Source organism: Onychostoma macrolepis, chromosome 16 (genome assembly GCF_012432095.1).
Source record: "Onychostoma macrolepis isolate SWU-2019 chromosome 16, ASM1243209v1, whole genome shotgun sequence".
Lineage (NCBI taxonomy): Eukaryota > Metazoa > Chordata > Actinopteri > Cypriniformes > Cyprinidae > Onychostoma > Onychostoma macrolepis.
In genome coordinates, this window is record NC_081170.1 from 14592990 (window position 1) to 14613799 (window position 20810).

General features: G+C 36.5%; 3 protein-coding genes across 4 annotated transcripts; 1 reads left to right on the top strand and 2 right to left on the bottom strand.

The window, feature by feature from the left end:
- Positions 1-2097: 2097 nt before the first annotated feature.
- Positions 2098-4594, bottom strand: mcl1b (MCL1 apoptosis regulator, BCL2 family member b). The gene is made up of 3 exons (XM_058747616.1): positions 4083-4594; positions 3600-3850; positions 2098-3494 (listed from the first exon to the last, which is right to left on the bottom strand). Exons 1-3 carry the CDS (start codon positions 4459-4461, stop codon positions 3378-3380), a joined length of 747 nt encoding a protein of 248 aa, XP_058603599.1. The 5' UTR covers positions 4462-4594; the 3' UTR covers positions 2098-3377.
- Positions 4595-5274: 680 nt separating this feature from the next.
- Positions 5275-14501, bottom strand: ensab (endosulfine alpha b). Its single transcript, XM_058747136.1, has 3 exons — positions 14230-14501; positions 9053-9175; positions 5275-8039 (listed from the first exon to the last, which is right to left on the bottom strand). The coding sequence occupies exons 1-3, from the start codon at positions 14284-14286 to the stop codon at positions 7866-7868; spliced, it is 354 nt and encodes a 117-aa protein (XP_058603119.1). The 5' UTR covers positions 14287-14501; the 3' UTR covers positions 5275-7865.
- A 754-nt stretch (positions 14502-15255) lies between these two features.
- Positions 15256-20168, top strand: hormad1 (HORMA domain containing 1). 2 transcript variants are annotated; one of them, XM_058747135.1, is made up of 15 exons: positions 15256-15447; positions 15582-15632; positions 15785-15929; positions 16012-16072; positions 16157-16193; positions 16340-16360; positions 16498-16524; positions 16661-16728; positions 16930-17081; positions 18577-18734; positions 18833-18922; positions 19028-19079; positions 19188-19255; positions 19359-19439; positions 19707-20168. In XM_058747135.1, exons 2-15 carry the CDS (start codon positions 15600-15602, stop codon positions 19791-19793), a joined length of 1080 nt encoding a protein of 359 aa, XP_058603118.1. In that variant the 5' UTR covers positions 15256-15447; positions 15582-15599; the 3' UTR covers positions 19794-20168. The 2 variants fall into 2 exon arrangements, with proteins under 2 accessions (XP_058603118.1, XP_058603117.1); XM_058747134.1 differs by having other exon boundaries at positions 15261-15447; positions 15595-15632; positions 19707-20167.
- Positions 20169-20810: the final 642 nt, after the last annotated feature.

Genomic DNA, 20810 nt, shown 5'->3' on the forward strand with positions numbered 1-20810 from the left:
TAACAAGCATTATGTTCCATTGGATTTTTTATTTTTTTTCCCCCCACACTAAGTAGTCCATTGTATAACACAGCAGTCTAGAATGCTTGATTCTTATTGGCTGAAGGGCGTTCTAATGTTTTTCAATAACTGCACGGTTGAAGTAGTACCACATTACAGTTCCATATCACTTCGCAAATTTATTTAGAGCCTTTCGATTCACATATACACTGGGAACAACATAAAAAGGGAAATAAAGAAAACGTTGATGAAGTTAAACAGCTCAATAAATGATCGAGCAGGGCCACCAGCACTATTTCTATCACTTCGCCAATTTAAGTTATTTTAAAAAGCCTTAGAGCCTATAACTGCAAAATACACTGGCCAAGCAAATCAATCAATCACAAATGAATGGCTTTTAACCTCTCACTACAGATATCTGTTGTGTGAAACTTAAAAAAAAGAACAATCCATGGACTACCATAGAAAAAGATTGTACAGATTAGTACGTGTTGTCACATGGCTTTACCTGTATTCCACTGAGTTTAACAGCCATGTGCCGCCTGGCTCAGGTAACCACAGCAGGTGCTGCTGCTGTGAGCTGGAGGATCAGGTGAGGCCCTGTGTGTGTCATTACCATAGTCCTCATTAGACCCCACGGATGGCCTGTAACCAGACACAAAGCCAATCTGAGCAAACAAGAACACTCACACAAATATTGTCAAGCTTAGCCAGAAAAACCAATACAGACTTGTTCCTAATGAAGGACTAAACTGTGTTCTGTCAGGAGATTCTTTTGCAAATCAGGTTGAAATGTTTTAAGCATGCAGGCTAATCTGATATTTCAGCAGGATATCCTGGATCTTAAAAAAAAAAAAGGAAAAAAATGCTGTATGTTTTGATAAGCAAACTTCTGGCTTAAAGAGTTAAAGGGGTAGCACCCAAAATTAAAATTCTGTCATCATTGCTTCTGTCATATTTGAAAGTCTATCACAAAACAAGATATTTTGAAAAATGTCTCAGTGTACTTTTGTTTATGAAAGTAAAAAAAAAAAACGGTCTCATGGTGATTTGGCCTCATTGACTTTCGTTGTATGAAAAAAAAAAAAGCATTGAAACATTCCTCAAAATATATTCCTTTTGTGTTCTACAGTAGAAAGTCACGCAGGAACCAAATGACAGTGAGTAAATGACAACAGAACATTCATTTTTGGGTGAACTGTCCCTTCAGGGCATTCATTTAGCTTTTTTCTAGCATTAAGTTGTCAAATGTGGGAATGCTAATGAAACAAACTGTTTAAGACCCACTGAAAACTATTTCTACCATTCGACACAGCATTGAGCACTAGTGTCATAAACCATGATACATTCAATGTGTCTCAAATACATCTCTTCCTATAAGCCTATACAGGCTGTATTCCTATTTCATAGACTGGACCATCACTGGAGTGCCACTGCCTTGCTCATGGTTCATGACATTTCCTTCTTTAACTGGCCTTTCCTTATCAAGGGTATGAGATACACGCATGCAAAGTATTTAAGATATTTCCAGAATGTCAACACATAATGAATTGTCATTCTACTATCTAAACATTTCCTGTGAACTCTTACATAGCCGTGGATGTCATTCACTAAGGGAGGGGACATTACCATGTAAGCCACTAACATCTGATTTCATTCACAGCAATTTCAGCCAGAATTTTTTTTAAACAATATAAACTGCTGTGGTTTCTTAAAGCTTCATGTGATTTTTAAACTCTGGCCATTCAGCATTAAAAAGTGACTCATTGTATGGAAGCGTAGGGTCAGTAAAGTAAATCACGCAAACCGTGTGACAGTCACGATGTTAACAAACATTATGTTAGCAAGCATTACTTCCACATTGGAAATCAAGCCAAACTGGCTACATCCAGCAGCTTCAGGCAAAAAGTACAGCAAACAAAGAGATTAAGAAATCAATTGACGAACTTCCTCTGTATAAGGATCAGAACACAATGACAAATACTGAGTTCATATTTACAACGTCATACTTCCTGCTACACATTGTGCAGCTGGAAAGGAATTCATATGTAGTGCTATTATTTGTTTCTCAGAATAAAATAATTTAAGACAGATTATAGGTGACAAAATAAAAATATATTTTGAGCCAGGATTACAGTCAAGATACTCAGATGTACAAATAATCATAGACATCGGTGGCTGGAAGATTTGGTTACAAACCCTTTATGGCAAAAGCTAAAAGGATGGCAAGGGGTTTGTATATGAAGTATTAATATGCTTGGGTCCTACAGTTTGAACAGTGTGATTCAACAACTTGGCTAAGCAAACAAAATCAACTCTTTGAAATAAGATACATGAATTCCTCCCTCCCCCCTTGAATGGTGTTCACATACATCAATGAGTTTCTTTGTGTCTGACAAACTTGCTAAAATATTTCCACAGTACAGTGCGACTTTTTCAGAAGGCCACAATAACATATAGATATGGTCAACTCTTTAATTTACACAAGTCTGCTGTATAACAACATGTACAGATGAAAAGCTAGAAAACCTTTGAAGCTACAAATGATTAGCTAAATAAAGCACATACAGTTTGTACTTTACCTAGCCACACATTTAATGGTGGTGAGAGATTAATTAACTAAGAATATTAAAACTAGGTTTAATTTGCAGTTTAGAAAAAAGGATTCACAGAAAAAGATCATTGACCATGACTTCTCATTGACCATGACTTCTCAAACTTCTCAGTGTATCCAAAAGGTCAATCTGCAGGCAATGAAAACATTTAGCAGCCTTGTGGTTAGCTATCATAGTCCTAAGCTTAGGACTCAAAAACAGAACCACCATAAGCTTTTAGATAAAAGCTTTAAAGCTTACTTATCAGCTAAAGCCAGCACCTGAAGTCATATGTGGATACATGCACTATATCGCAAGAGAATATTTCTGAAACAAAAAGTGACATTGTGAAAAGGTGTTGTGCTAAAATGGCTAATTACACAATTTTTTAAAATCTGTTGCAACAAATAGTTGTGAATTTTAAATGTACGGCTTTTTCAAAATTCCCAATTTAGCCAAGTATATCTCTGGCATACAGAACACTGCTGGATGTGTAATGACAATTTAACATGCGATTCTTGTGTAAACTGCACACAAAAACTGGCATTGAAAGAGTTACCTGCACATCAACAATTGAGATCTGAACATTTTAAATTTTACTTTTTAATAAAAAAATAGTTTTCCATTGGAACCAGTTTTTATATACACTTGAAATTCAAAAAAAAAAAATATTGAAAACAAAAAGCAAACTGATTTCTCTTAGATGTTTCAAAGAAGAAAAAAAAACATGTTCACTTAGAGTCCTTTTTGTTTTTCAATATCTGTCACAAAGTCCATTTGGATTCACCGTATCAAATAAGCAAGTGCAGCTCCGAATGTTGCCACGCTACCGATGGCCATCAATGTGTTTCTCACAGCTGCCTCTGTATCCGGGACATGAAAAAATTCCACAAAGCCATCCTAAGGAGAAAAATATACATACACAAGGTGAGTACAGGTTACAAACAAATGAAAACTCAAAATAAGAGCATATGCAGGCCTGTCATGGGGGGGGTGGGGACTCACCCATGCTTTGTTTTTGAGCAGCCAGTCCCGTTGGTCTGTGAGAATATAGGAAGAGATCTCTTCCCCCACCAGACTCACACACTTGCTAAGTCCTCTATCAGTCTGATGCTTGCATAAGATTGCCCCAAAAGTCAGCAGGCTGGCAATGCGACCCCAGTTTGTGATGCCATCGCTGAAGAGTTCTGTTGCCACAGTCTTGACAAAACTCACATCTTCTCCTTTCTGCTCCAGATTCAGCCGTCCAATCATACCTGAAAGAGTGAAACGTTAAAGGCCACTGCTGACTCAACTGTAGCAATACGTGGCATGAAGCGGCGCAACCTGCCAGGCCAGGTGCGTGTGTTGAGGGTGAGGCTGCCATAAGACTCTTTAACAATATTTGCCCTGCTCTTATCAACCCATAAACATTATGAAACAAAGCGAAATGGAAGCCGTAGAGCGCTACTTGCGAAAAGGAAGCAAGTAACCTACTTGTGAAATTACCTTTGTAAGCCAGTTCGTGCTTCACCACGAGACTGTCCACGACCCGCTTCATCGTAGACAGAACCGGGTTTTTTCCACTTTTTTTAGAATGAGGGAGTCCTGTATAGGTTTTTAAGAAAATGTCAATAATCTCTCGCGTGTCCATTTCCATGGCGGCGTAGATGGAGGTGTAATCATCTCTTTCCTCGCAGTCCGTCTCAGGCGAGGATGGTACCGAGCCCTGGATACCGTTCCCTGTGAACTGGTTTAGAGTTTTCAGTTCTGGCCTTACCAGAGGCTTGCGACCAAACCCGCTCGAGCTGTTGTTGACGTTAAGAGCTGCTATTCCAATGCATGGCCAAAAGCCGTTGTCGTTTGAAACTTTACTCCCAGGGAACATTTTCGCTAATTCACATTAATGCTTTTAATCCAATTTATCAACGACGTCCTTCGAAATTGAAACTGCAGTCAAATCTACTACAGTCAAATCTACTACATTTTACTTTTGCAAGGCGGAAGCGTATGGGAGAAGCTTGCACCGTTTATATATATACATTCGTACAGGGGCGGGACTTTTCGTCTGTTGACCAATAATTGACGAAACACGTACAGAACGAGCTTCGCTTTCGAAACGTTTGGTAGGTAGCCTACAACTGGTTCGGCACGTAAAATGCGCCCCACATTTGTGTAAAGCCCCCAAATCTGTCACAATGAGAATGTTTACATTCTCTTCGCAAAAAAGCACCGGGTTTGCATCAGCAGAGGCAATAATAGGCTATTTAAAATTTGATGTCAAAATGTTTCACAGCTAGGTGTTTGGTAGGATTAACGACCAATTCAGTTTATGAACGACCAGAGGAGTTCATAAAAACAACATCTGTATTCTTATGTTTGGGTTTAAAAATTCCACCCTATGTTTTTCTTTTGTTGGTCCGCCCATTTCAGCTTTTCAAAGAGTGGCGCTCCCTCTAGTGAGAGATAGTTGTAGAACAGAAAAGCAAATTGCAAGCAGCCAAAGCTTCTGATTTCTCACGGATAAGTTTATATATTTTCAAAGAGCCCCATTTAATTTTGCAAACAAGATAGAAATGGGCACATTTGCAACTAGTAGACACAATTTACTTGCACTATAATACAAGTTTTTAATATCACAAAGGTACACATATGGACATTTTTGTTAGAAAAATTAAAAAGTACCACTCAGCGGTTTTGTTATTAATGTAAAACTTTATTTGAAGTTCAGACATAGCTCCAGTATTCATTTTAAACATCTATCTTTACTGCGTAATTCGCCATCCTTCCATGTAAATATAATTGTAAGAGACCAGATGACCCTGGAAAGATCTGGAAATCCACTTTCAAACACAATTTAATTCAAGCAAAACATCTGAAACAATAAAGAATATATAAATGGGGCACAAAAATAAAATAATTAAAGACTAAAAGCTCCATAAAGTATGCAAAGAATACATCTTTGTGTGTCTAACAGAGAGCGCCTGAAGTAGTAGATTTAGAGTTAATATGTAGTTACCATGAATATTACTTTGAAGTATAGTGGAAAGGTTTTTAGAGCAGATTTGTCCGAATTTAATCCAACCAATTAAAAAGTTGTCTTTGATTACAATACAAGCATCCTTATCCCCAATATTTACGTTTCTCACACTAGAATTGATGATGTTGTCAATATGTTGCATCAAAAAGCAGAGAGAGATTCAGACACACAATATTAACAAATAAAAGATAAAACACAAACTTGGTGTATATTGGAAAGACAACTGAGACGTATAATGCAAGACAAAATGCACAAATATGACACCAGATGCACAGTTTGACTATTTACAATTTGGCTGCAGCACAAAATAAGATTATCTCCTAGCATTGTGCAATAACGCATTCCTCAAAGGAAACATTGTACATCCACACATACCATCAAGTGACAAAAACTAAGTGCAAGACCATCATATTTCCCTGATGTATTGCCAACTGCCACCAGCACCTCAACCATACATGAAAAAACACATTCAATCCCTTACATGTAATTCACCTTTTAGTGAGATTTACATAGTGATAGTACAGTAATTTTGTTTTTGCCAAGAATAACATGTTAACTTCACATGGCTAAACACATTTTATTTTAAATCTTCAGGCCACGTGTAGGTGAGTATGTGGTTTTAGAAGGGGCAACTTGATTAGACTATGCAAATCCTGACTTAGACACCTGGATTGACTGCCTAGTTTGAGTCTAGATTTGCTCTGTAAAGTATCTAACCTCATTCTAGGACTCTGTAAGGAGTGTACAAAGTCTTACAGCCTGGAATAAATTAGCTGTTAAGATCCACTACAGAGTTACCAATGATTTACAACAGCCCTGCACAGACTTCTTCAGACTTTGAAGAAGCTACAGAGGTTAATCGATTCATGCCCTCTGAAGAAGGACACTTTGCTAAATGATGAGAAAATTAAGGAAACAAATGGGTTACAGGATATAATATTCCCTAAAGTCATTTGTATAACTGATGTTGGTTTGAAGCCCGATAATAAGCTGCATGTCAAAGCAATCTATTGGTAATGTTTTTCAATACTTTTTATATGTTTAAACATGTAACTTTGTCCAAGTTTAAGTAGAGAATTTTACTGTTTAGATCTAAAATATTTTACAAATATTGAACCAAAGGTGCTGCTTAATTCTGCAAATTTCCTTCCGCATCTCATTCCTCAGAAAACAAAAAGATATTTAGGATCAAATCGACTAATTTTGTTAAGATGGACAAGATGATTATGTCGTCATTATCTGAGATGATCAAAGGGGTCATGTGCTTCACACTATATATGCGTCGAATATCACAAAATATCGCACATTAATCCCATTAATAAATACACTGCTGTTAGTGTACAGAATGACTCCAGATGCCCTAATGATTTAACACATATAGCCACTACTTTCTATGAACATACTTTATCTTTTAACGCATGCTTTGTGCGATGACAAGATCATTTTCTTAAGCCCCTTTTGTTATCATGCCACATTCAAAGACCATTTCTGCTCTTGGCTATAATCAGTGAATTACAACATTCTCTGTTTACACCCAAAAACTGAGATTACTATAATCTAATCAGCCTGATTGGAACCGCTTGCTCAGATCCTACCATGGAAGGTGAAGGCTGAGAATAGTAAAACAATCCAGTCAGAAGCAGCCGTTATTCGGTTCAACTGAGCCATATTTAGAGAGTGAGAGGTAGAAGAGCGGATGAAGGCTACACGGCTACCAGCCACTCTTTACCAAAATTGCTCTTACCATTTGTTCAGACTTTTTCAAAGAAATTCTCATAAAACATTCATTCATTTGTCATTATGAATGATAAAGAGGGCTGCCAATGTACATCTGGGGCCAATTGCTGTCAAGTATTATCTATAAAGAAGAAAATGCCTTTTAAAACAATCTTAAATCATTTTCAAATTATTTGACACTTTTAAAAGTATCTTTTGAACAGCATTTTATGAAGTCTTCTGGGTTTTGTTCATAATATCACTGATGTACAGGGTACACAGAGTAAAGTGCATCATGCTCCACCGGGGCCTGAAGTACCGAGGGTTTAGTTTATTCCTACTCTATGTGGGACACTGAAGAGGGTAACAGAGCTGGGTTGGTTAGACCTACTGAAGTGAAACGAAAATGACAGCAAAACCCTAGACCCAAATGAAAACAAATAAATTGATAGCCAGTCCTGATGAAGCTGGTCTGGCGGGGCTGGGGAGGTTTTGGAAGTTTGGTAAGAAGGTTTATTCAAAACTTATGGGTGACGTTAGCCTGCCAGTTTACTTGTAACCAATGAGGACTTTCTCTGCGGAAGGTCTTGAGGGGTTGGAATGTGATCCCCGGTCACAATGTTCTTGTCTGGACCGGCTGCGGCAGGCAACTGTTTGTTCTTCATCTTTGCCTTGGCCATGTTGTAATCTCCTGAGTCAAAATACTTTTGCTGGAGACAAAAAAAGCAAATTGAAATTTTAAGAAATAATAAAAAGGTATTGTTTGTTTTGGCTATGTTGTAAGCACCTGGAACTGTACAAAAATCTGTATGAATGGATGCCTTTAAAATAGTGGTCGACCAATATTGATTTTTTTTTGACAGCTGACTCCGATATCTTGGAAAGCAGGGTGGCCGATGGCCGATATAATTTTATTTATTTTAATTAATATTTAAGAAATCATTTGAAAAAAGATTAAAAAATAAGTGTGTAAAATAAACATACTTGTTTTAGATGACAAAGTATTTTTCACAAATAAATACTTTAAAAATATATAATTAAAAAGGAAGTAAACACTGTAACTAACAGGGCACTCAGTATTCTGGGAAGTTTGTGTGCATTGGGAATCATATTGTTCAAATAAAGCCAAGGTAACAGTCATTTTACATACAGCACACAGTGAAAATGACATGAATATGACAGTGGGCAAATACATAAAACGCAGCATAATTTAGCGCAGCATAATTTGAAATCACGAGTTTAAAGTTTGTTGATTGCGCGTTTCCTCCTGTCTGCATTCAATTCACACAGACTGACCGTCACACAGACCACACGCGATCATGCAATACAAATGCACATTTCACAAGATCTCACAACTGGATTCGACCAAGTTTCCAACGTTTGTGAAATTAAATGTTCATTAGTCTTTCAAAGATTTTGATATACATGCATATTTGCTGAATGCTGATGGCAAACGAGAAAGTATTATAATGTTTGCCTTTCTGTTACTAATAATATAAAAGCAATGGTTATAATACTTTTTGTAAATTTAATTCCTCCCAAACTAGGGAGAATGTGAGCACTGTGTGCTCAAAATAACTGTGCGCCGTCAAAATAAAAGTCCCGCCTCGAACGCATTGGCCAAACAGAAGAACTTATCGGCCGATGCCGATATTTGTAAAATATCAGTCAACCACTACTTTAAAACACGCTTTTTTTCAGTTGTTGAAATTTTAAAAATTACCCCTTTCTGCAGTCTCTTCATCAGGAAGTCAGAGCCACCTGGCTTTTGACCCAAGTTTGGATACTTTGCTTTCAATTTGGCCTCCTCTGTCCGCACTGGGTTTGAGTTTGTGTCCTGGGATTCCTGAAAAACATTTATTGCAATGTGTAGTTATTAGATATTAGTAAATGCTTTAAAAATTCTTAGTGTAAAATTCTTATATGCACACTGCTGTTCAAAAGTTTGGGGTTAGTATGTTCTTTTTAATGTTTCTAAAAGAAGTCTCTTATGCTCATCAAAGCTGTATTTATTTGTTCAAAAATACAGTATACATTATTATTGCAAAATATTATTACAACATAAAATAACACTTTTCTATTGCAATATTCTATTCTTGTGATGTTAAAGCTGAATTTTCAGCAGCCATTACTCCAGTCTCCAGTGTCACATTATCGTTTGTAATATATTGATTTGAAAGTGAAAGTGAAGTGATGTGTGGCCAAGTATGGTGACCCATACTCGGAATTTGTGCTCTGCATTTAACCCATCCAAGTGCACACACACAGCAGTGAACACACACATACACCGTGAACACACACCCGGAGCAGTGGGCAGCCAATGGTGCAGCGCCCGTGGAGCAGTTGGGGGTTCGGTGTCTTGCTCAAGGGTCTCACCTCACTCGTAGTATTGAAGGTGGAGAGAGCGCTGGTTATTCACTCCCCCCACCAACAATTTCTGCCGGACCCGAGACTCGAACCCATGAGTCACGACCTTCGGGTTACAAGTCCGACTCTATCCATTAGGCCACGACTGCTCAATTTGGTGCTCAATAAACAATAATTATCATCACTGTTAAAAACAGTTGTGCTGCTTGTTTCAGTATTTATCTGAAACAAATTTTTTGTAACAATGTAAAAGTGTTTACCGTCACTTGATCAGTTACTGAATCCTTGCCATTTGAAAGTAGGGGAAACATACCAATTAAGCACACTTCCATTTTTGAAATCAGATTATAAAAAGAAAATCCTACTTGATGTCTTAACCAATTGATATGTTTGTTACTAGGGATGCACCGATACCACTTTTTCCAGTACTCACCCGATACCGATACTTTTATTTTTGGTACTTGCCGATACTGAGTAGCGATGCCGATATTTTCATTGCATTTGTACATTTATTAAATATTGGGTACAGAAACCAAAATAGTATGTATAATGTTAATTGGTTAACTTAATTTATCAAATAGATACAGTCAAACCAAAATTTATTCAGACACCTTCAACATTTCTCACATTATCACAGTTTATTCGCTATAGTTTATGCTAATAAAATATGACAAGAACTCAGAGTTAAACTGCGTCAGAACAAATTCAGCTTGATAATGTCAGATAACTTTGATAGAAAGGTATGTAATGGATTACAATCAACCAAAATTATTCAGACAGCTGTTAGTATGACAATATTTACACAACTATCAATACTTTGTCGGGCAACCCTTAGCCTTAATGACAACCTGTAGTCTCCTGGGCATGCTGTCAACCAAAATTGAACTTCAATTTTTTCCCAGATTCGGTATGAATTATTTTTGGTTCCAAATTTGTATCAGTTTTATTGGTAGTCCACTGTATGAAACATTTTCGGGTATAATATGTAACAATTTACTTTATTTTGCTATCCTCACTTAGATAAATGTCCTAGTGACCTGCACCCACTAGTAAAAAAAATATCAAAAATTATACTTTTTTTTATACTAATTTTTGGTTTTACTGTATATCCTTCGGTTATTTTCACACTTAATTATGCACATTAAAATGTATTTTACAAGTTTTTGTTACTTTCACTGTTCTTTTTTTGTTTGTTTTTTTGCTCTATGGTATATCATCTTTAATTTAATAGCATTATAGCTGCTACATTGCAGTGGCTCAGTACTGTAATCACCAGGGGTGTGGACTCGAGACTTGACTCGGGCTCGAGTCCCAAATTTGATGACTTGCGACTCGACTCAACATAATTAAAGAAGACTTGAGACTCGACTTAGACTTTGGCAGCAATGACTCGAGACTTGACTTGGACTTGAGCCCTGTGACTCGGAGACTATAGCACATAGCCCCTAAATTTAGCAATCAACTATGCATATTATATACTTAACAGTATAAGATTGTGAGCTATGCATATAACATATTCAATCACAGGCATTACTGGCTTGTGTTTTACATCCATAATATTATAAATTGACAGTTTATTGCTGGTCTGTCGTTTTACAGTGCTGTAATTTTGAACGATTTCATATTATTTTAAGGTGAGCTTAAAGGGTACACGACTATGAAAATCACACAGCTTCAGTGTAACATCAATAAGAAAAAGTATAATTTCATAGATATTGTTAATAATAGTTGTTCATATTAAAATATGTATGAACTTAATACATGACCTAGACTATTTATTTAACAAAAATCCTGTCATTTTAATAAATATTACATGAAATTTATTAAAAATTGTTGCTGCTCCAATTAAGCTCAGTGTGCTCTCTTTAAGCTCTTCCACATTGAATGTCAATGTAAATACTTCATAAACAGACTTTAAATATTAACTGATGGTTGTCATTTTAAGTTAATCGATTTTTTATGGATTCTGTCGACTCAAATCTGCAGACTGGCTCTGATCTTTGGCAACTAGCATCAACTTCTCCAGACTGTAAATCGGTGGAAAATCGGGACAAAAATCGTGTAGCGTATTCCAGCCTTAAGAGAATATAGATAAGTTGACATCCATTTAAAAATAGGTTTCATAATGAGGCTAGTTTCTGTGTTCATCCCCATGAATTGTTTTATTGGTTTGTTTTATTTGATTTTTGAATGTATTACTTAGCTGAACGTGGACTGGTATAGATGTTGCAATGTGTTTAAATGACACTTCATTATGAATATATAACTGACCAAATTGAATGCCTTGTTGCTTGATTTTAGTGTTCTGGTTTTTTTTTTTTTTTGTGATTGACTTTGTACCTTCAAAAATATATATTTTTACAATTATTCTTTAAAAATTTTCCTTAAAATAAACAAGAATTTTTAATAAAACATGATGTGAGCTTAATGGGAACAGGGGTGTGCTTAAAGGGTACAAAAATATACCCATTAAGCCCAGCCAGACTTTTTGAATTTAATGATGTATATCTTAATTGAAATGCTTTTGTCATTTAAAATAAAATTAAATATTTTTGTGTGAGAGATTAATATTTTATTTTAACATTACTTTTTGTACTGAAACCAATATCTTGTGCACTAAAAATGTCTCAATGTAGATATTGGTGAGCTTAATAGGTACGTTTACCCTATTTTTTTTAAAGAGGTATGAAATGATTTGTAATTATGTAAACAATCTTTATAAAACAGAAAAAGTAGTTTGCTTTTTTATTTAGTCATATTACCATGACTATAAAGAGGAAGAAGGAACAAACTAATAATCAACAATATCACACCAACAATATCATAACACAACAATAAAACAAAACCCCTTTCATCATGTTATTGTTCCTCCAGTAATTCCCAAAAGGTGTGGTCATTAATCACATTTCAGGGCAAGGTACAGCAGGACTGTTTAGCTTGCCATTAAATTCCCAGGTGTTTTCTGACTTCACTTTTCGATAGGGAAACTAAATTTTGGTTTCAATCTGAATGTCTGGAAATTCTGTCATTCGAGTTTAGACTATTTGTAAACATCTTCACCTTTCTAGCTCGTTGTGGTGTAAGATGAGATAATTGTTTTGACCAGTAAAACAGCCAAATTGGTCGTCAGGTCTTACACAGGACAGCAAAACACAAGATTACAGAAGGCTACAGAAAGACAAATATTTGAGGACCTCAGTTGTTTGGTTGCATTTTGAATCATCCTCCGTTTTGCCCTAAACTGAGGAATCATGTGGGGGTGTGTTTAGACTGAGGCCTGGATAATTGTAAACAACAAAAAAGCAGCCTTTAGAGAAGACTAATGATATAGACCGCAGTATAGATGTTTAAGCATGCTTCCATTATAACTGCATGACTTGAGATAAAGACCATTTTTCTCAAATGACTAGACCGTGTGTCAACAAGTGGCAGATCTTTAATTCTTGTTATGCTGGCTAAAAGACACATACATTTTCATGCAATTGTAGCAGAAAGCAGACTGCAGAAAAACAGGTTTGTAAATCATCTCGACACAGTAACTAATTCTACATGCTACACCCTATGAGTCTCCGTGAGTCAAAAACAATTTATAAAACAGCATTTCAAAACACAAATACAGAGTCTATTCAACTCAGAAAGGATCCAAGAGATAGCATTTTATTTTTCTCCCATGATATTGATCAGTTTTTTGATCAGGTCTATAGAACAAAAAGTTGTTGTTTTTTAATATGTATTTTTTCCTCCACTGATAGCAATTTCCACACACAGTTTGGCATTAATAAACACAAAAGACCTGAAGAAGAAACATACTCTTCTGATTAAGTCCGATATGCTGATTCACTAGGATCTATAACAAGTAATTTATGAGCTGCTATATTCAGCACCATCTGGAAAAAGCGCAAACAAGGCTATTATGTTCCCCTCAGTCAAAACTACTCTTAAAAACTGCAAGTACTTGGGACTTGTGGTGGTGTCCTGAATCTAATTTTCTCATGTATGCATGCCATTTTAGCACAAAATTGTCAATAAACACTGTGTGTTTTCTATGAATGTCTTAAATAAACTGAGCGTGGCTAGTTCAAATAAATAAAGATTAGAACTTGGTTATCATAGTTTAGCTTGACAACTTAACAACATTATGCGGAAACATGAAAAATGGGCGCCCCAGTTATTTTCGTTCATACAACCCAACTGACACCATCAGGTTAAGATAGGCGTGACAAAATCTAAAGTGACAGAATAAACCAATCAAACACTGTTATTTCGTGACGTCTGAGCTCCCTGACCAATCAAAAGGAGGCTCATGCTTGTGGAATGCTCGTCTATCACCTTATTCAACTCATGCAGGTGACAGCTCAGAAATCGAATTGCAAAGAGTCAGAGAGATTTCTGTGTTAAAGGTGTCAATGAGCAAGAAGCAAGCATCCATTTCAATATAACAGTATTTACGCGTAATGACATTATAGTGGATGAAACTGACAGACACCACAAGAGACTGCACCGAGCGAGGCGCAGCCCGAGTCTAATCCCCACCTGAGTCTCGTCCATCTGCTCCGAATGCGTCTCCGTGTCCTGGTTATCTGATGACATGGCTGCTCTGCGTTTGCTGACCAATTAATCAACGTGTTTGAGTGTAAATTTCGCTGTCTATTCGTACCCGATCTAGTCCACCCACGGTGTTCAGTATCAAAATGGCGTTCGCTGCAGTGACGTCATTTTGGAGGACGGCCACGCAGCGGAAGAGCCAATAGGAATCTGGATTGATGTTTGACAGACAGGAGAATCAGCCAGTAGATTTCCAATAGTCTCATCAAAATAGAAAAGTGACCAATGGTAGGCTACAATGTCTTTGGGAGCTCACACAATAATAAACATTATGGGGCAATTTAAACTGTTAAATGGTATTACAATCTTCAGGAGACGTTGATTAAAAACTCTCAATAAATGGCAGGTTTTTCATATGTATCATGCCAGCGACAATACTGTTATATAGGAGAGACCTTTTAATTACTATTTTTCAGATAGTAATTATAGGGCCTAGGCCTAAATTGACTTCATTTACAATTCATCAGTCATGCTATGACGTTTAAATAAGTAAATCTGCAATCCCCTACCCCAAATGTGTTATATTTCCCCACTGTGTTCAAGGCTGGCATAACCTGAGGTGAGAATGACATTTATATAGATCAGTGCATTTAGTAATTTTAACAATGCGCTGATGATAAAAAAAATACTGTATTTTAAAAAATGTTTTGTCTCCATTTCTAAGATTTTAGTTTTTTAAATGCTTTCTTGTCACAAACAGTCAAACTTTATAAGAAATTGTATGTCAATACACAAAAACAATTGACAAAATGTAAAAAGAAAAAAAACGGTAACCGATTTGATGCTCTTTTCTATATTCAAAATGGCATGATTTTATTTTTGTATTAACTTTTCATAAGCCCATGTGTGATTGTTTATATGGTACTTACACATAATTAGACAAGAAATAAAAGAGAAGTCACATTTTGTTGTTATCCTGTTATGTTATATTTCCGCACTCTAGCTCTCCTCTTTTCGGCATGACGTCACGCAGGGGTTTATGGCTGACTCGCGCACGCGCTCTATGGATTGCGCGCGAGAGTGACTGGCGGTTAAAAGTCGGTTGAGACGGGCCAACGTAATTATCGCATATTAGTATATTTGCCATTATTGTACAGTTTAACCGTCCGTCAGAATCACTGAGATTTTTACTGTCAACTTTATCTGGTAAGATAATTATATTCTTTACATATTTATGTGCTTTTGAGTGACTGAAAATCTGCCGCATTTGCCGAATACCAAAGGCAGTGACATAACGTTAACTGAAAATCGCTCATTATATTTGCTGATGCTAATTTTAGGGTTTTGTTACAGTCATCATGGCTTGTGAACAGAAATTGCGTCCTGTACAGGTAAAGTTGTTTTTCTTTCTTTTCACATTTAGCGCAATACCACGTACTGTGTGACGCTAATTTAACTTTAGTTTGTCCAGGCTTTTGCTAGCCTTTCCATTAGCTGTAAATGTATGTTTCTTACTGAATGTGTTTTTTTATGTGTTTTTCAGAGCTGTCAGATGCTGCCTGATGTGGTGTCCACCGAACAACAGTCACTGGTGCTTGTGAAGAAACTTTTAGCCATTGCTGTCTCAAGCATCACTTACCTCAGAGGTCTTTTCCCAGAAAAGGCCTATGGACACAAATATGTTGGAGGTAAAAGTGATACATCAGAGTGGTACAGGTAACAGAAATCCTGATCAACTTTTTTTTTTTCATTATTTCTTTCTTTTCACAGAGCTGAAAGTCCTAATACTGCGAGAGCATAGCTGTCCTGGTGCACAGCAGATTGTGCAGTGGTAATATTTCCTTAATAAAGTGCATATACATCATTTGGAAGTATAACATGCTGTTTGGAGAGTATCTTACCTCTACTATTTCAGGTTGCAGGGATGTTTTGATGCACTTCAAAAAAGATACGTAAGTCTGTGCTTTTGCCCTCTTCTGTATTTTTGTAGATTTTTTTTTTATAGGTAATAACCAGTTTAGTAACCAGATATATACTGGTCATCACTCTCAGTAACCATTGAACCTTTTGACCTTTTGCATCTGCTTTACTTTATCAGCTGCGCATGGTTCTTCTATCAGTGAGTATTAACTAATGGATTTCAAAACAAACAGTAATCAATTTAAAACTAGACTTTGCATGCAGAAGTATACTAGTTTATATGCTGTATCTTATAATAATATTTTTTAAATGAAAATGTTACTTTTTTACTTGTAGATTTACTGTGATCCAGACAATCCACAGGTGATCAGACACCATACTTGAATGTTACTTACCTTTTGAAAATAATATAATAATAATGAAATCAGTGCATGATGACCTTGTTTATTTAAGACTTTGAATTTCCATTTTTACTTTTGCATTTTTGCTTTTGTTGTAGAAAGTGACCGAATGCTACCAGTTTAAAATCAAGTACACAGAGAACGGACCTCAGATGGACTTTGAGAGGTGGCCTATCTGTCTGAGCAGTTATCAAAACTAGTTTATGGATTACAACCATTAACTTACTATGTTCAGCCCAAAATACATAACTTGTATTTGTATAGAATGTCCTAATAACATTTTTACAGCATTATTATTTACTACCATGTGTTTGCATATTGACTATATTAATGTTGCACTTTTGAAAATAATTGTCCGTGTTTCCAGCAAAAATGGGCAGAATGAGAGTAAAATCACCTGTGACAACACCCAGAAGTCCAGTATGCTGCTGGTGCGCAAACTTTACGTGCTGATGCAACATCTCGGCCCGCTGCCTGACAACATCTGCCTCAACATGAAACTCTTCTACTATGATGAGGGTAAATTTTAGAGATGTTCCAATACCCTTTTTCCCTTCCCGATACTGATTCCGATACCTAGGCTCAGGGTATGGGCCGATGCCGAGTACTGATCCGATACCTGGGTGTGTATCTGTATATACAGCTGTATGTACTACTAGCCCTGTATGAATTGATAGAATTATTCTTCAGACTTATCCCTTAATAAAACATGAACAAATACATACAGTGAACTAAAGTATTTTTATTATCTGACATAGATTTGACAGTAATATTATTTTTCTTAAGTGAAAAAGAACTTCAAATGCAGCCACAAATCTAACACTGTAAACTGAAAAAGGTATTTTATGTTTTCTTCATTTAAAATCGCAGATGAAATCAAGTTATGCGCACTGTACAGAACACCATTATAAACCTGTATGGAACACCGTTAAGCCTTATCATTTTCCGTACACTGGCGGAGGAGGTACTTTTCCCCACTTTTCTCAAAAACTATTGGTCCTAAAGACATCAATCAAAGTGTGGGCTGTATAATGGGTATTTCCTCAGGGAATGATCACTCAAACATGCCTATCTGTCTCTCAACTATGGAGGAGCGGTTGCTGGAGCGCGGTGAATAGCGAAAAGTGTACTGGACATGGTTAGTCTACATCATGTTCTTCGGGGTGGCGTGTCTTCAAATGCTTAATTAAGTTACTTGTGCCACCCCTTGAAATTGCAGCAGGTCATATGAGACATGTCGCCGTTTTACTGGCTGGTTAGTCCAGTCTGAAATACTGCCAAACCGTGGACATACTGCTAGCACGTTTATATTTCTTTACTGCTCTAAATAGTGGTTGCTTGTGGCAACACAGCACAACTTCCTGTGTTTGCATTCTGAGCAGCGAAGAAGAATTGATTTCCGATTTGCAGCGTAAAGCAAAGCTAGCGGGCATAACTAGGTCTTGTTTAAGAAAAATCGGTACATGGGCTCAAGTACTCGCCGATACTGATGCCAGAATTTTGGAATCGGAACAACCCTAGTAAATTTATGCTTGCTATATGACACAGACAATTTCATGTATTGTTTTTTTCTAGTATGTGCTTATTTAAGTTATTGTGGTTAACTCAATATTTATTTGAGTTATTTAAAAGCATTTGATACATTGCAGATCTTCACACAACATACAGATCAGAGATGCACAAACAACAGCCTGTGGCTCAAATTTGGTGCATGATGACCTTTAATTTGACCTGCCATATCATATCACAAGAGGAAGAAATTCCCTTGAAACACATTTTTATTTCTAATTTATCTTTTCTAAAATTTTTCATTTTTACATTCCAATATAGAGTATATAAGTTAATTTGATTAAATAAAATGAATATAATACAGTTGGATATGATGCAGTATTTACTTTTGTACAACAACCCTCCATATAATTTGGTTGTCAGCTTTTCATTGCAAAATGTTTGGTGGCCTCTGCTCTGGTATCGATACTGTGTTGTTCAGAGTCAGTGTGTATTTGTGTCTCAGTGACCCCTCAGGAGTATCAGCCCCCTGGCTTCAAGGACGATGACAATGAGACGCTGTTGTTTGAGAGGGAACCAGTAAATCTGACCATGGGAGAGGTGGTCACACCTTTTCATAGCCTCAGAATGAATGTCACCACTGAGCAAAAGAGACTTGAGACGGTGAGATAAAGAAGCTAGACATCTACTGATCTGTCTGGAAGAAAATATAAAATCAATGATTTAAAGCAGTGATAAATGTCTTTCATGTGCGTGAACAGTTTGATGAGGAGGAGGTAGTATGTGTGAGTACAAAATGGTCTTTGAACATGTTTGAGGATGGAGTGATGTCTGAGACTTCAGTTCAGCAGGTGGGGTCTTTTTAATAATTAGCAGATATTTTCTCATTTCCTTTTCTGCCTTACCTTTACAAAATGTGAGGATGAATCTCAAAAGATGGATGTTTTTGCTTGCAGGAGTGTATAACAAAGGAGAATGTCATCACTGATGCAGGCATTGAATACTCAGGTGCATATTAGACTCTGCTTTGCCAGTTTAATGAGATCAGCATGAATCTAAATTAAGGAAAATGCAACCCACTCCGAGCAACTGTTGCTCATGGTCTGTCGTTTACAGAAACTCAGGAAAACTCACAACAGGGTCACAGAAGTAGCAAGGAGGATCTTAACCTAACAAATGCAAAGGTAGCGCTACACAATTCACCACACACACAAGTGAATTACCAGTCTGCTTTAATGGCCTGTGGATGAGAGGAAGTTGTTTTAAATTATGTGATGCATATTTTAGATGGACAGTCTGGTAAAGAAAACTGCTGACCTTAAGGTGGATGCAAGGAAGACCAGGAGCGGACGCATCTTTGACCCTCAGGTAGGAAATACACTGTCCACATCCCATATCTGTATCTTGTCATGTTGGTTGGATTTTTATCACATCTTTTGCCAGTATAATCACTGGAATTTTGCGAACAGTTTTAAAATACAAAATACAGTGTGTCATTCTGATGACTATCGTGCAATCCGAGCCAGGAAAAAATGTAAAGTAAACAAATCAGTCACATAAAAACAGGCTTTTCAAGTGTTCTTGTTCTGGTTAACTGTAATTTACCACAACTAAACACTTCCTCTGTCTCTGCAGATCTCTCAGTTAGAGTTCCCGCTAAGCCAAGATCCCCAGCCATCAGCCCCGAAGAGGCGCAAAGTCAGTGTACCAAAAGAACATTGACTTGTACAGTATTTCTAATACAGTCACACAGCAACATACTGACACATGCTGTTTATTTGTTTTTTAGATTAATTTAGTTGCAGAAATGCATTGTTAACATGTATGGTTCAAGGGAATGTGATAACATGAGGAGTGCACAAATGAAATTTGTATTTTGTTATTTATGTTAGTTTTCTATCTGATAAATTTGAAATAGTCATTTTTTGCTTTCAGTGCCAGGAAATGTTAGTAGCATTGCAAGATTTAGTCTCTACAGCTACAGTACGGTGTACAGATGTAATGAGTCCACTAGAGGGCAGCATGCACTGTGCCTGATTTTTTGTATTACAACAGTGATTCCAATAAAATAACACACAGTTTTCTGTAGTAAAGCAGACAGTTTTATTTATGTACTTGAACCTGAGTGATATAGTCTAATGAATAATGAGTTTTAGAGTTTATGTCTAGAGAAGTACAGATATTAGACTACAGACATTTGAACAGAAAACTAGATTTGGCTTTGTTTTCTGATGCTGATCTATACAGCTGAGCAACATAGCATTTTCCAGTGCGATTGGTGATGTCTGTGAGTTGTTTAAATATATATAAAAATTAATCCACAAAAGCATTAGCAGCAAATGTAGGCTGTAAAGTCAAGGCCTGAATCTTTCTGTATATTTGCACCTGCTGACAGTCAGCTGTTAAGAATCAACTGTTTAAAATAGGAGAGTTTTATTATTACTTGTAAATATCTTTTTATTTTTAAAAATCTTACATCTACTTGAAAAAAATAAATAGCAATGGTTGTTTTGCAACCATATTCTAGAATTCCATTGTAACAATAGTATGTAGTAGTCCCCGTTTACAGCAGCATTCACTTTATCTAGTTCCAAAATATTTGTTGGCTCATTGCCTGAGTGTTCTAAGAAGTTGGCTAGAGATAAAAGCATCTTAAAAAAAACAAAAACAAATTCCAGATATGCAGTTTCAGGCTCGGCTGTAAAACACTGTGTTTGGGACTTGATTTGTCACTACAGA

Bases quoted from the DNA above. Each gene is read 5' to 3' on its own strand.
- mcl1b (XM_058747616.1), bottom strand. From the start codon at position 4,461: ATGTTCCCTGGGAGTAAAGTTTCAAACGACAACGGCTTTTGGCCATGC. The intron at 3,851-4,082 runs GTAATTTCACAA...TCACTCTTTCAG, and splicing joins GCACGAACTGGCTTACAAAG to GTATGATTGGACGGCTGAAT. The intron at 3,495-3,599 runs GTGAGTCCCCAC...TTTTCTCCTTAG, and splicing joins TGCTCAAAAACAAAGCATGG to GATGGCTTTGTGGAATTTTT.
- ensab (XM_058747136.1), bottom strand. From the start codon at position 14,286: ATGTCATCAGATAACCAGGACACGGAGACGCATTCGGAGCAGATGGAC. The intron at 9,176-14,229 runs GTGGGGATTAGA...AATGTTTTTCAG, and splicing joins AGCAGATGGACGAGACTCAG to GAATCCCAGGACACAAACTC. The intron at 8,040-9,052 runs GTAATTTTTAAA...TTTTGTCTCCAG, and splicing joins TGAAGAGACTGCAGAAAGGG to CAAAAGTATTTTGACTCAGG.
- hormad1 (XM_058747135.1), top strand. From the start codon at position 15,600: ATGGCTTGTGAACAGAAATTGCGTCCTGTACAG. The intron at 16,361-16,497 runs GTGAGTATTAAC...TTTTACTTGTAG, and splicing joins TGCGCATGGTTCTTCTATCA to ATTTACTGTGATCCAGACAA. The intron at 19,440-19,706 runs GTAGGAAATACA...CTGTCTCTGCAG, and splicing joins GACGCATCTTTGACCCTCAG to ATCTCTCAGTTAGAGTTCCC.